General features: G+C 53.3%; 1 protein-coding gene across 1 annotated transcript; it reads left to right on the forward strand.

Annotated features, from left to right (window-relative positions):
• Nucleotides 1-587: 587 nt before the first annotated feature.
• SERPINH1 (serpin family H member 1) lies at nt 588-9,565 on the forward strand. The gene is made up of 5 exons (XM_031460370.2): nt 588-778; nt 4,860-5,514; nt 6,818-6,916; nt 7,029-7,261; nt 8,556-9,565. The coding sequence occupies exons 2-5, from the start codon at nt 4,893-4,895 to the stop codon at nt 8,856-8,858; spliced, it is 1,257 nt and encodes a 418-aa protein (XP_031316230.1). The 5' UTR covers nt 588-778; nt 4,860-4,892; the 3' UTR covers nt 8,859-9,565.
• The last annotated feature ends 4,741 nt before the right edge of the window (nt 9,566-14,306 follow it).

Consider the following 14,306-nt stretch of genomic DNA (forward strand, 5'->3'; position numbering starts at 1 on the left):
GTTCCTGGGTGAGAGTCAGGTACTAGGACTGGTCCAACCCCTCTCCCTGTCAGGGTAGTCACTGAGGTTGAGCGCCAAGGTGTTTGGGATAAACTGAGGATGGAGAAGGGTGCTGCCTCCCAACCTCTGACCACTTTCCCTGAGACAAGGAGGCGGGCCCTGATTGAGGAGGGTGTATGGGGGACCCAGTTAAGTTTCAGCTTGAAAATGGAGGATTGGATGCACTTGGGGAAAGGGGTGCTGGGAGGAATGGATGTGTGATCAGGGGTAACATGGTTTATGCAAAGAGCCTTGGGGTGTGAGTGGGCTCCTCTCTGGAGAGCTGGACCATTGGAGCCTCCTGTGTTCTCCAGCTCAGCAGTTCAAACTCCCACAAGGGTGCGGAGCCTCAGCTGAGTCGAAGGACGCCCGCGCGCTCTGCAGTCGCGGGGTTCCCAGGCACCCAGCTTCAAGGCTGGGGCTCCCAGGGCGCAGCCACCCCGTCCGATGAGGGGGGCAGTAGGACCCAGGGGCCAGATCGTCCGCAGAGGGAGGGGGCGGGAGCCAGGGCGGTTTAGGGGAGGTCTTTGGCTTTTTTTTTTTTTTTTTTTTTTTGGCGGAGCCGGGGCGCCCTCCGGAAGCTTTTCCAACTTTCCAGAAGTTTCTCGGGACGGGCGGGAGGTGGGGTAGGGGGACGCCATATATAGATCTGGAGATCGGGGGCGCGGCGAAGAGGGGAATCCGTTCTCGGCTCGACTGAGACTCTGTCTGCGGTGCCCGCGCCAGCCCAGCCCGCCAGGTGAGGGGCGGGGGGCCGGCCCGGTGGGGCGGGAGCGGCCAGGGGAGCGGCAGCAGCTTTGGGGGTGCTCAAAGGAATAAGGGCGGCGAGCGGCCGCCGGGAGGGTTTAGGGTCCAAACTAAAGCCCTTAAACTGGAGTCCCTGGCACTTCGGTGGCTGCTGGAAGGTTCAGGATCGAGAACCCGGGGTCAGATGGTGATGGCAGAACGAGCCTGAGGGGTAAGGCAAAGATCAGAGCCGGGACGGGGAATTGAGGGACTCAGAGGACCCGGAAAGAGTGCAGGGTTCCCTAGAAGTCGAGGGCAGGGGTGGTGATGGCAGAGAGGGAACAGTGGGGCTGGGGGCCAGGATGCTGGGTTCATCCATCTGCAGAATGAAGGAGGGAGGAGATGGGGTCTGGAGTCCCCTCCAGCAGGGACAGGGAGGCCAGGCCAGCTCTGCAGTTCAGGGTGTTTCCAGTTGTGGGGTTGAGGCCTAGGTGCCAGTGGACCAATCTCCTCACAGGCCTGTTGGGGGGGCATCTGAGCCTCCTGAGGTAGGGTGGTAGTAAAGGAGGTGAAATAGTCTTGACTTTTCCTGGGGGGCCAGTTTTGGCTTTTGGGGTCCCCATGGTTGGGAGGCATCACCCATGGCGGCTCCATTTCTGATCAGCAGCCTGCATGTGTAGGTCATGGCAGCTAAAGGTGGACTTGGCCAGTACCAGTGTCCCCCATCTCCCTCCAAAAAGGGAGTGAGGAGTCAGCCAGGTCTGCATACCACCACAGAAGGGAGGATGGAGAGCTGCCTAGAAAGCTTTGCGTCACCCACTCTAATTCTGTCCACTGCCACCTGGTTCCTGGAGTAACTGCAGGGTTAAGGCTACTTCCAGAGGCCGGGGTTCCCTGCCCCCCAGCTTAGGGACATTCCTGAGGCGGCTGGAGTGGAGGGAGAAGAATGAAACTGCTTCCAGCACTGCCAGAAGGCCTGGCCCCTCCTCTTCCTGGGTTTCCGGCTGGTCCCTCTGGTCTACAGGGCCCGAATGGAGGCCAGAGGAGTATCGGGTGCCTTTGGTTCCCTGGAAGTCTACGGCTGGGACCACACCCTCCTGTCCTCAGATGGTTCATCTGCCCATCCCCCTTTCCTGAGGGCTCCTGGTTTTCTCCTTTTGTCTCTGGTCACCGGGATTCCCAGCAGAAATGTTTTTTTACTGGCTGTGTAACAAGACACCACCTCCAGCCCTTAGGAGGGGCTCTGTGGGAGCTTCTGGGAGGAAGGAGCCCTGTGGTAGGAGGCCTGAGGCCCACTGATCCCTGCGGGACCAGGGATGGCTCTCTGTACCTCTCTGGCCTCATTTCTCCCACTGTACAGTGAAGTGGATTACCTCCAAGTTATGCCTTCCTTCTGCCAGGGGCAGTGCAGACTGGGGTCCCATACGGGGGCTGGGCCTTCCCAGGCCCCTCCTCACTACCAGCCCAGCTCTGCCCTATCCCATCCTCCTCACTCTTCTGTTTTCTTTCAGAATGAAAAAGGCAGGCACTGACCTCCTCCTGAGGCAGTTTCAAGGTACTTTAGATCTCCTCAAGGGTTTGAGACCCTCTCTGGTGGCCCTCCTAGCATCTGCTTCCCTTCTCTTTTACAAAAATCTGGAATCCAGTCTCGACTCAGTCTGGCTAGCTGTTGGGCATAGCCCTTGGTTCTGTGATTGTGTATTTTTCTTTGTGGGACTATAAATCATCTAACCTTGGCCTAAGGGCTGGAATTTCTCTAACACAGGCTGGGCTGTGGGAGGCTGGCTTGCTTGCAATGACTTGCCTTCCTCCGTTCCTGCTGCTGGGTTTTAACAGGGCAGCCCTCTTCCAGAGCTGTGCATCTCCCTGCAGAGACCAATGTTGTGAGCTGGAGCTAGGGCCAGGGAGGCTCCATGGCACCCCCTGGGACCTGAACTCAGGCATCCTGCTTCCCGGGCTGGAAGCTCCCCTCTGCTGGCTAGTGGAGATAATTTGATTTCCAGCCTGCCACGTCACTCAGAGCTGGAGCAGGAATGCAGGAACAGGAGCGCAGCTGTGCGGTTGCCTGAGGAATCCCAAACTAGTCGTTTGGAGCTTTTGCACAAAGCCCCTCCCAGCCCTTTGAGGTTCTGGTTGCCTAGGGGTGGGGGCTGTCAAGCTAGTGCCTGCCACGTGGCTGGGCTGTGAGCTGGGCTCCTAGACTATCTCTCAAGGGGATGCTGGTGGCCTCTGCAGAGGTCTAAGCTCTGGCATCAGCTGTTTGGGCTTAAGGCCTTTGAATAGGAGGATCATATGCCTGTTGTCCTGGCATAATAATTAGTAGTGTCCCATTTTACTGCCTTAAGTGTCCTTGTTTGTACAATAATTATATGGCCACTCTGCCTTTGAGGCTTCAGGTCTGGTAGGGAAGGAGCTAGGGCTGAGAGGAAGGCGGCCTGGGCCAAGATAACCCCTTCCCAATCCATTCAAGGTAAAACTCTGTCTTACCTCCGCAACCTGTCCTCTAGGCTATGGATCGCTCTCATACCTTCCCCCAGGCAGTTGTGGGCTCAATGGCCTTCCCTCCCTCCCCTACCTTTCCCCATGTACCTTTTACTTCTCCTTTGCACTGCACCTCCAAGGAGGTGGCAGCCCAGGAAGGGGGGGCTTGCCGGGGCTCACAAGATGGCTGCAGCAGTAGAGTCTTCTGAAGAGTGGTCAGTGCTCCCCAGGCAGGCTGAAGTCCTGAGGATTGTCCACTAGGGTTCTGAGTTCTCTGTCTTCTTAAGGACCACGAGATGGGATCTGCCAGAGCAGTGGGATCCCAGCTTCTACCACAGTTCCTTCCAACCCTTCTTTGTGCCCTGTCATCTGCCCTTCTGTCCTGCTGCATGAAAGTGGAGTGTGGAAATAAGTCCACGTGGAGACTGTTCTGATGGGAGGCCACAGAGAGGAGAGAAGCTTGTCCTAGGGGCCACTGCTACTGCTTTGGTTTGGGGAGGAGTCCTGAGGGCAACCCTGAAGCCACAGAGCATATGGCCTGTGTGGCGATGACTGTCATGTGGGAGGGCAGAATGGAATCTGAGTTGGCCCCAACTTCCTGGGAGACCGAACACACACCTGGCCACCAGCCTCTGGTGAAGGGGAGGGGTATCACTGTTCCTTTGAGCTGTGACTTACCCCCTCCCCCAGTATCCTTCCTTTCAGGAAACCTACCTCCCCCACATCCCAGTTTTTGTCCTGGGGATTTTACATCCGCTCCAGGGGCTGTGTGGGCAGATGGGCAGGCAAGTCTCTGCCAAGATAGAAGCCTCGGGCATGGAGACCTAGACCCTTCCAGCTTGGAAAAGGGAACTGAGGCTCAGAGAGGGTAGACACACACATGTGCACACATACAAACTCAAGGTCACCCTTAACCTTGGAGCAGCAGAGTAGAGCATCTGGGCTCTCCCATTTAATGAGTGAACCAACTGGTGACTCATTAACATCCCAAGGCAGAAGGAAAGGCATGGGGGGAGGAGCAAGCCTATACCTCTGTCCGACATGACATCCTTTGTCTAGGTTCCTGAGTTTCATACAGACCCTCATCCCATCCAGCACTTTTTTTTCCACTGGAAAAGGTCCCCAGGGTTGCATGAGATCAGAGCTACTGTATACAAACTAAGGACCCTAGGTCTGGCCAAGTGGCCCTAGTTTCTGTTCATTCAGCAACAGCTGAGGCCTGTTGCGTGCTAGGTGCTGGGGATATAGAGGGAAATCATACTGGCTACGTTTCCTGTCCTTCTGGAGGTTACAGACTAGTTAGGGATGGAAATAGTATGTAATAAATGCTGAAGTCTAAATGTTGTAAGTTCAGTGCAGGAAATCAATAGGGCTGAGGTGGTGACTTCCCCAGAACCCTGCTTTGGATAGGGAGTCAAAGAAGGCCTTTAAGAGAGTGGGCAGATGGAGACCTCCAATCTGGGCAACCCTGAGTTAGGTCTAGGCTCCCCAGAGCTCTGGGCGCCCTTGCTCCCTTCTCCAGGGGACATGCTGGCAGCCAGAAGGCTGGGGATGGTTGTTGGGGAAGGAACGACTAGGGTTTCAGGGCCGCCCTCTCTCTTCTGCCCTCACAGGTCTTCGTGGTGCTCACAACCGTCCTCCCAGTCATGCGTGCCCTCCTGCTCATCAGCACCTGCTGCCTCCTGGCCACGGCCCTGGCCGCGGAGGTGAAGAAACCTGCGGCTGACGCAGCCTCTGGCACAGGGGAAAAGCTGAGCCCCAAGGCGGCCACACTGGCTGAGCGCAGCGCCGGCCTGGCTTTCAGCCTGTACCAGGCCATGGCCAAGGACCAGGCAGTGGAGAACATCCTGCTGTCGCCCGTGGTGGTGGCCTCATCGCTGGGGCTCGTGTCGCTGGGGGGCAAGGCAGCCACGGCGTCGCAGGCCAAGGCGGTGCTGAGCGCCGAGCAGCTGCGCGACGAGGAGGTGCACGCGGGCCTGGGCGAGCTGCTGCGCTCGCTCAGCAACAGCACGGCGCGCAACGTGACCTGGAAGCTGGGCAGCCGCCTGTATGGGCCCAGCTCGGTGAGCTTCGCCGAGGACTTCGTGCGCAGCAGCAAGCAGCACTACAACTGCGAGCACTCCAAGATCAACTTCCGCGACAAGCGCAGTGCCCTCCAGTCCATCAACGAGTGGGCAGCGCAGACCACCGACGGCAAGCTGCCTGAGGTCACCAAGGACGTGGAGCGCACTGACGGCGCGCTGCTGGTCAACGCCATGTTCTTCAAGCGTGAGTCCAGAGGGGTGGGGCGGGGCTGGGAGGGCCCTTCTCTCCCCGGAGCCCCGCCTCTGGCAAGTCAGATCAGTGTTCCCATGCCAAGCACCACGCTGCTGCTAACTCAGTCCTCACCTAACAACCTGTGGAGTAGGGGGAGGCCCTGTTAATGAACTCTTCTTACTTACGAGAGACTAGATTCAGAGAGGTGTAGTGTTGTATCTAAAGGAATGGGTCAGAGATGCACTCTCAGCTGAAGGACTCCATATGATGTGCTGCTGCGGTGTTTCATTGCATCAAAGTGCTGTTGCTTGTCTTGGAATCAAATTCAGTAACTAATTCTGCCTCAGTAATGAGCTAGAGAAAGGCCTACCTGTGATCATGCCTAATACTCAAAGCAACTTTGGGGGCAGGTGGTATTCCCTTCATTTCACAGGTGAGGAAGCTCAGCTAGGAGGAGCAGAGTGCACACTCAGATCCAGGTGCTTTTTTTTTGAGTAAATATAGATTTATTTAAAGAGATACATACTACATAGACTATAGGCTGTTCCAGAAGGCGAGAGAAGGGCCACGAGGTGTGGGGGTTGAGTGCTTAGGTTAAAATAAAAGTAGATATACACTCCATAGACAGAGTGTGGGCCATAGACAGAGGATAAGGGAGCGAGAGTGGCCCAGGTGCATCTTGAAGATTTGACTTGGGCTTAATGTGTATTTTTGAGTACCTGTATGGATAGCACTGTTCCTCTCACAGTATGCTGTGAGAATGAGGTGACCCCTCTTTTACAAATGAAGGGACCAAGGTAGGAGGGGTGAAAGGTCTTGCAGCCAATTGGTGGCTGAGTCCAAATTTGAACACAGGTCGGATGTGACATAGGGAAAGGCTCAGGTCATTGCACATATGCATGTTTTTTTGAGTCATTTTTTGGGGGGGACCACAAAGACAGGAGTTGCAGACAAGAATTAAGGGCAGTGTTGGGGCACAGACCTCAGATGGAATGGGAAGTCCAGCTCAACACATTGCCCAAATGCCTGACAGGTGTCAGGGCAGAGGTGGACATGGTGGTAGTCGAGCTGAAGATGGTCCTTCTGAAGGCATTCCCTATTGTGTGGAAACAGCCAGGCCCTGACTGTAGAGAGTTGTATGTCCTGGGGCAAGATGCCCACCCGCTAAAGCAGGGAAGATGTACTCTGTGGGCTGTGGGCTGAGCCCTGAAGACTGGAACAAAGTCCTGTAGCAGGGATAAATCAGGGTATGCAGTTTGGGGGAGCATTTTCAGGGGGCATCTATTCCTGACTTTGTGTTCTACCTCCCATACAGCACACTGGGATGAAAGATTCCACCACAAGATGGTGGACAATCGAGGCTTCATGGTGACCCGTTCCTATACCGTGGGTGTCACCATGATGCACCGGACAGGTAGGTGCCTTGCAGAGCAGGTTGGGGGGCAAAGTGGAGGTCTGAGGGTGCCTGGGGCCTGGCCCACCCCCACCCCATGGCGTGCCCAGTGCCCTCTCTGCTCTCCTCTCAGGCCTCTACAACTACTATGATGACGAGAAGGAAAAGCTACAAATTGTGGAGATGCCCCTGGCCCATAAGCTCTCTAGCCTCATCATTATCATGCCCCACCATGTGGAGCCCCTCGAGCGCCTTGAAAAGATGCTGACCAAAGAGCAGCTGAAGATCTGGATGGGGAAAATGCAGAAGAAGGCTGTTGCCATCTCCTTGCCCAAGGGTGTGGTGGAGGTGACCCACGACCTGCAGGTGAGTGGTGGCCCAACTCAGAGGCCTGCAGGGCTTGCGGGGGGGTAGAGCGCCTGGGGCACCCATTCACCAGCTCAGCAGGTCTGTCCTGAACCCTCTGGGTATCCAAGCAGTACTGGGCTCTGCCAGGGGAAGAGGCGTGGGCCTTGTCCTTGGGAAGAGGATGAAAACATCAGTAGCTAAATACAATTGAGCACGTGCTATATGCCAGGCATTCTTCTTAAGCACTTTGTATGTATTAAACTCTTAATCCTCAAAACTTTATTAGGTAGGACTATCAACCTTATTTTACAGATGAGGAAACAGGCTCAGAAAGGTGAAATAACTTATCCAAAGTCACATAGGCAATAACTCAGACATCTGGCACCAAGCCATGCCCTTAATCTTATGCTGTGCTATCTCTGAGTCTGAAGTGCCCCACAGTACAGGCATGCCTCGTTTTATTGTGCTTCGATACAGAGAGACGCCACTGAGGATGCAGTTTCAGGGAGGCTGTCGAATGGAGAGCAGGGTCGGGCATGCTAAGGGGTGAGGCTGCAATGCGAGTACAGTTTACATGAAAGAGCTTGTATTTGCTTTCAGGGGCTATGTAGAGCCATGGAAAGGGTGTGTGTGTGTGTTTTAATTTTTTACTATGAAAATGTTTAAAAATATATTAATACAGAGATTAGTATAAGGAACCCTCATGTATCCATCACTTAACATCAACTATCATCAACTCATGACCAATAAGGATTCATTTATACACACCCATTCCTCCTCCATCAGATTATTTTGAAGCAAACCCCAGACATCATATCACTCTGGAAAGGTTTTAAGCCACAGAGTGATGTGGTCATAGCTGTCCTTAGCTCAGTCCTTCTCAAACTCGAGTGTGTGGAGGATTACCTGAAGAGCTGGTTAAAAAAGGTTCCCTGACTGTGATTCAGTGGCTCTGGGCTGAAGTCAGGGGATGTGCATTTCATATAAGCCCCCAGAAGTTGCCCTGGCTGGCTGTCCGCTACCCACACTTTGAGAAGCACAGGTCATGATTGCTCGGTGGGGCCAGGCATAAATTCTGCCTTTCCCCGCCGAGTCTTAGTTTCCTCATGTGTGCAGTGGCAATCAGAAGCTCCTGCAGGTTTGTCATGAGTTTGATGTACTGTGCCATGTCTGGCATACAGCAAGTAGCCAGGGGGTAGTAACCTCTGCTCTGAGGATCAGATGGGAGGAGACAGTGGGCTGGGTGGATGGAGGGTGAGGGTCTAGAAGCCTTGCCCACCGTGGCCTCACCAGCACCCACCTGGTCCTGCAGAAACACCTGGCTGGGCTGGGTCTGACTGAGGCCATCGACAAGAACAAGGCAGACCTGTCGCGCATGTCGGGCAAGAAGGACCTGTACCTGGCCAGCGTGTTCCACGCCACTGCCTTCGAATGGGACACAGATGGCAACCCCTTCGACCAGGACATCTATGGACGTGAGGAGCTGCGCAGCCCCAAGCTCTTCTACGCCGACCACCCCTTCGTCTTCCTGGTCCGAGATGCCCAGAGCGGCTCCCTGCTGTTCATCGGGCGCCTGGTCCGGCCCAAGGGTGACAAGATGCGAGACGAGTTGTAGGGCCCCAGGGTGGGCGCTGGGTGGCAGGGGGCAGTGGAAGGCTCCTGAGACACATGGGTGCTATGGGGGTGGGGAGCTGAGGTACCGACCTTGGACAGTCCCTGGGGTGGGGGTGGGAAAAAAGAGCGGGCTTCCGTGTGTCTGAGCAGACCTTCCCAGCCAGAAGTCACTCTGCTTGGACACGGGCCCATGATGCTGAGCCCAGAGACCCCACATCCTGTGGGAGCTGGGCAGTGGTTGTTGAGCCCTGCCCTCAGTCCTGGGGACCCAGCCTGCCTCAATCAGTGTTCATATTTATAGTCAAGTGCTTTCTCATTTGTGAGACGGCATCGAGTTGGGGGTTCAGCCAAGCCCTCTTGGAATGGGGATCCTCTTTTCCTGACACTACCACCACCTCAGCCCCCTCCCCAGATCTCCCCCAATTTTCTCCCAACTTCCCTCAACTATAAAACTAGGTGCTGCAGCCCCTGGGACAGGTACCCCCACAATGGCCCTGGCCTCAGAGAGGGGGTCAGGAAATAGCTCATGGTTTGTGGGGGGCGCTTGGGCAAACTCTGGTCAGGCATCATGGGGATGAACATTTTTTTCCCTTTTATAGATTTTTCAAAGATGGGAAGGAAAGGGGGTAATTGAGCCTTTGTTGCTGTCAAACCAAGAACTTATTTGTACAAATTTTTTTTTCAATAAAACTTTTCAGTGAAATTTAATCAGAGCATGGAAGATGATTGGATCAGAAATTCCATGTCATTCTTCCTGGGGACAAGGACTCCTTCTGTTAAGCCACATTTGCTATAATAGTCCTTGTCAGGCCCTGAAATGCTGGCAGATAACTGCAGATAATACCACGCGGCAGGCCCACTATTTTGCCAAAACAATTTCCCAGTCAGCACATAGTGGGCCTGCCGCATGGTATTATCTGCAGTTACCTGCCAGCATTTCCTCAGGGCTCCTGACATCACAGCTCAGGGAGGGAGAGGGCGAATGGGATGCATAGGATAGAAGTCCCATGGCCAGGGAGGCAGAGGAGCAAAGGAAACTGAATTTATGACCTTTCTCTGCTGCTTGCTGGCTGTGTGACTTTAGGCAGGTCACTACCTCTCTCTGGGCCTCTCCAGCTTTCCTTTGCCAACAGCTCTGCCCTGGGGGTTGCTGGTCCAGAGAGGGAGCTGGGCCGTGCAGTTGGAGTCCTCCAAGGTGTGAATGGGGCCACAGATTCATTCCCATTATTACCATAAGGCAACATGACTGTTTGGAGCTCCCAAGTCTCCTGTGTTATAGACACAATAAATTATATCTATGCCCTCAGGAGGCTTCATCTAGAGGTAGAGACTTAGGGGCAGTGACAAGTATGCTCAGTACTCGCTGTGTTCCAGTCCCCTAAATCATTCTGTTCCCAGACATGACACTCATTCTGCCTCAGGGCTTTTGCCCTAGCTGTTCTTTCTGCCTGGCAAGTTGTTCTTCTAGATCTTTGTAAGGCTGCTTTTTTGTCATCCAGAACTCAGTTTAAATGTCATCTGCTCAAGTCCTTCCCTGACCACCCAGCACAAGCAGCTCCTTCCCCCCATCAGTTTCTTTACTATGTTTTCATATTTTACTGATTCCTTAGTGCTCTGAAATTACCAGCTATAGACACATTCACCATCTGCCCCCACTACCAGAATGGAAGCTCCATGAGAGTAGGGATCGTGTCTTATTTGTCACTGTATGTCCTTCACCCAGATTCAGCGTCATACACGCATGGCAGTAAAACATATTTGCTGACTTAAGTAAGTAAAAGAGCTGTGTTGGAAGGGCACCAAGGCTATGAGAGTCTAGAGGTGGAAGCCATGACTGCCGTGGGGAGATCAAGGAAGGCTCCTAGGAGGAGGTGACATGTGGGCTGCCTTGAAGGGTGAGTAGGCATTTCTTAGTCAGAAGAATGATTTTAATACTACCAGCTGGTCATACCTTTGTATTTTGCTTCTACTATGTGCTGAGCACTTTGTCAGGTACTTGATATATATACATTTTGGCTACATAACAGCTTGGCTGGGTAGGGATTATCCCCATTTTACAGGTGAGATAACTGAGGCTGAGAGAGGTTAAGCAACCTGCCTGAGGCTTCACAGCCAGTGGGGCTGAGCTGGGAATTGTAAGCTGGATAGTTCTTCCTCCACACCACACAGGAAGGGCAGGAGGGGAACTGGCCACATTCTAATAATAAAGGTGCATAACCTGCTTATAATTTATATATGTCATCCTACTGAATCTCCACAATAGCCCAGTTAGGTAGGAAGACAGCCTAATCACACAGGTGCAGATCAGAGTTGGGCAGAGACTGGACTGGAACTCAAAACCCTTGGATCCAAAGTTCAGCCTGCAACAGCTCCCCCAGCCAGTGGGACTGGGCAGTGGAAGAAGGCAGGGCTGGGTGTGGGGCTGCCCAGATGACGCAAAGGGGGCCCTGAGACCTGCTGCTTCCATCTGGACACAGATAGGGGTGGTGGTGAGAGGTCTGTGCTCCCACCTCACGCTGAGGGGTGGGGTTGCTGGTGTGAAGGATGGCAGGGCAGGTGGCCAAGGTGTTGAACCAGCGGTATCAGCGCCCTTGGCCCATCAAGGCCTTGTGTGGAGCTTTCTTGCCGCCTGGAGGCCATGCAAGGGACCGCCTTGTTATTTCCACTATGGTGCTTGTTAAAGTCTCAGAGAGATGATGACCTTGCTGCATTGGGTGGGTCCTGCTTGTGAGTACAAGTGCAGGGAGACAGGGATTAACTTTCTACTGAGCACTGACTTCGGCCCTGGCACTGCTGTGTATGATCTCATTTAACTCTTAGAGCCTCCCTCGGGGGTAGCTATTACCATCCCAAGTTACAGATGAGAAAACGGGCTCAGAGAGGTAACATGACCAGGCCAAAGCCACCCAGCAGGTCAATGATAGAGCCTGGCATGTATGGGAGCCCAGGTCTCCTGGCTGTGGAGGAGGGAGGTTGTTGACATACAGGAGCTCTGCACTCCACAGTTTATAGGCGGCAGTCAGTAACCAATGCAGTTCTATGTAATCTTTACTCCAGTTCCTGCAGCCTGAGGCTTATTATTCTGCATCTTATGGATGAGGAAACAGACTCCAGCTGAAACCTCCTTGAGAACGGATCCTTGTCTACCTGTGCCCTGCCACATCCCCATACCAAGCACAAAACCTGGCACATAAGAGGTGCCTAATAAATGCTCATTCAAAGCAGGTGGGCCAGTGGGTGCTTTGGTGCTTAGCGGCAGAGACACTGGAGACTGGCAGACCTGATGGGAATACCAGCTCTGCCACTCCTAGCTGTGTGACCTTGGCCAGTTGCTTAACCTCTCTGAGCTTCAGTTTCCTCACTAGTCAGATAAGAATGATAACAGTACGTACCTCATAAAGCTGTGAGAATGAAATGAGGTAATCCATGATGCTTGGCAAATACTATGTGGTCAAGAAATATTAGCTACTAATAAGAGAAGGTAATTCACTCAAGATCATACTGCAGATCTGGGATTTAAACCCAGATCCTACAACTTTAAACCCTGATTCTTTCCATCATGCCATACCACCTGGGGGGCAAGCTGAACTGAAGTGGTCAGGGGAGGCACCCTGGAAGAAGAGGTGCTAGAGCTGAGTAGGAAAGAGGCATTCCAGAAGAGAGGCACAGCGTGAACAGAGGTGCGGCTGCTGGACTGGGCACAGAGAGCCTGGGACACAGTGAGGGGCCTGTGGTGGTGTGGGGGTGAGCTGGAGGCCTGGGCACCAGGTGCTGGGTCAAACGGCTCTGAGAGAGGCTGGAGTGGAAGGAGGGGGATGAAGAGGGGCCCCAAGGCCAGTGAACGTTCTTGTAGGAGCAGAGCAGATGGTTTTGCCATGCCCACCCCTCCAATTTCCCTCGTCTCCGCACAGCCCCCACCTGACTTCTCATCCCCTCCCCTGGACTTTCCTGCCTCTCCTTTTGCTCATGTGGTCTCTTCTGCCTGGGATCATGCCTCCTCCACCTCTGCCTGTGGAGGCCCTCCTCATCCTTCAAGACTATCTCAAAGGTTACCAACTCCCCAGGGACCCCTCCCGGCTCCTGTCAGAAGTGGGCTTCTTCTGCGCTCCCGGTGCTCTGTCGAAGTATCTCTGGGCAGCCGACACTGCATTTTCCCTTCTTTCCCTGGAGGGAACTTGGCCCTTGACTACATTTTGCTGTCACCTTTCTTCCTTTCCCTCAGTCTGACATGGACATGTCTGCTCAGCTCCGCCCCCAACCACACTCCTACCTCCAATGTCTAGTTTGTAGGGGGAGCATGAAGTTCACATGTCCAGGCACGAGCTGATGCACTTGGCTGGCAGTTCCAGCAAGAATTAGAAAGTGTTTTGACACTTCAGTTACACCTACTGAGAAGTAGTCAGCTCTCAGTCTTTTTTCCCATGTCATTTGTCCATTTATGCATTCTTGGTATAAGCTAGAGATCATAAGCTCAACAGGGGAGGGGAGTGCTAAGCTCTGTTATATAACTTATCAAGACATGAGTTTGATGTTGCAGTCAACAGATCACATTGTCTGTTTGTCAGCTGAATTCACAGCACTGCTAGATCTCGGGTGAAATTGAGGACACTGATCTCAGGGTGGGAATTAGGGGACATATGGGAGGATTTGGATGATTGAGAGCACCCCTTGCAGCGGAAGCTGCCTTGCCTGAAGACCTTGAAATGACCTTGTCTTAGTAGTAACCCTGTTAAGTGTTTTAGTTGTTTATTGCAGAGAAACAAGCCACTCCACACTTAGCTGCTTAAAATGACAATTCATTCTTTTTCATAGATCTGCAGGTTGGCCGGGCAGTCCTTCCACTGGTCTTGTCCAGGTTCCCTCAGGTGGATGCATCCACTGGATGCTGGGCTCAGCTGGGATGGCTGGGCACTTAGCCTCTCTCTTACGTGGTCCTGCATCCCCATCTTCTTCCTGGCATGGTGGCCTCAGGATTCTGAGAGGATGAAGGCAGGAGCTAAGGCCTGGGCTCTGCAACTTAAATCATGTTGCTTCCATCACATTCTGTTGGTCAAAGTAAGTCACAAGGCAGGCTCAGATTCGAAGGGTGAGGAATAGACTCCACCTCTGGATGGAAGGTGCAGCAAAATATCGTGGGCATGTTTTCAAAACCTAGGGGAAGGACAATCTTCTTCACACACTAATCCCATTCTTTCCAGTCCTATAACTGGAGTTAGATGCCTGCCTACCTTAGGGGACTAGTTCCAGAGTCAACTCTGGGAGGAAGAAGCAAAAATATCAAAACAAAAGAATTGCAAGCTTTTGCTAATATATATTAGCAAAAAGTCTGGGTAACATACGTGGGGATGTTTTCTGTGGGTGTTAGTCCATGGAGGCAGGAATATAACGTTCATTGGGCTGAATTTATTCATATGGGTACATTTACCTAAGATTCAGGGTCAGTGTGCCA

Source organism: Camelus dromedarius, chromosome 12, assembly GCF_036321535.1.
Source record: "Camelus dromedarius isolate mCamDro1 chromosome 12, mCamDro1.pat, whole genome shotgun sequence".
Taxonomy (NCBI): Eukaryota; Metazoa; Chordata; class Mammalia; order Artiodactyla; family Camelidae; genus Camelus; species Camelus dromedarius.

Coding starts and splice junctions, on each gene's coding strand:
- SERPINH1 (XM_031460370.2), top strand. CDS start 4,893: ATGCGTGCCCTCCTGCTCATCAGCACCTGCTGCCTCCTGGCCACGGCC. Junction 6,917..7,028: donor CACCATGATGCACCGGACAG/GTAGGTGCCTTG, acceptor CTCTCCTCTCAG/GCCTCTACAACTACTATGAT. Junction 7,262..8,555: donor AGGTGACCCACGACCTGCAG/GTGAGTGGTGGC, acceptor CTGGTCCTGCAG/AAACACCTGGCTGGGCTGGG.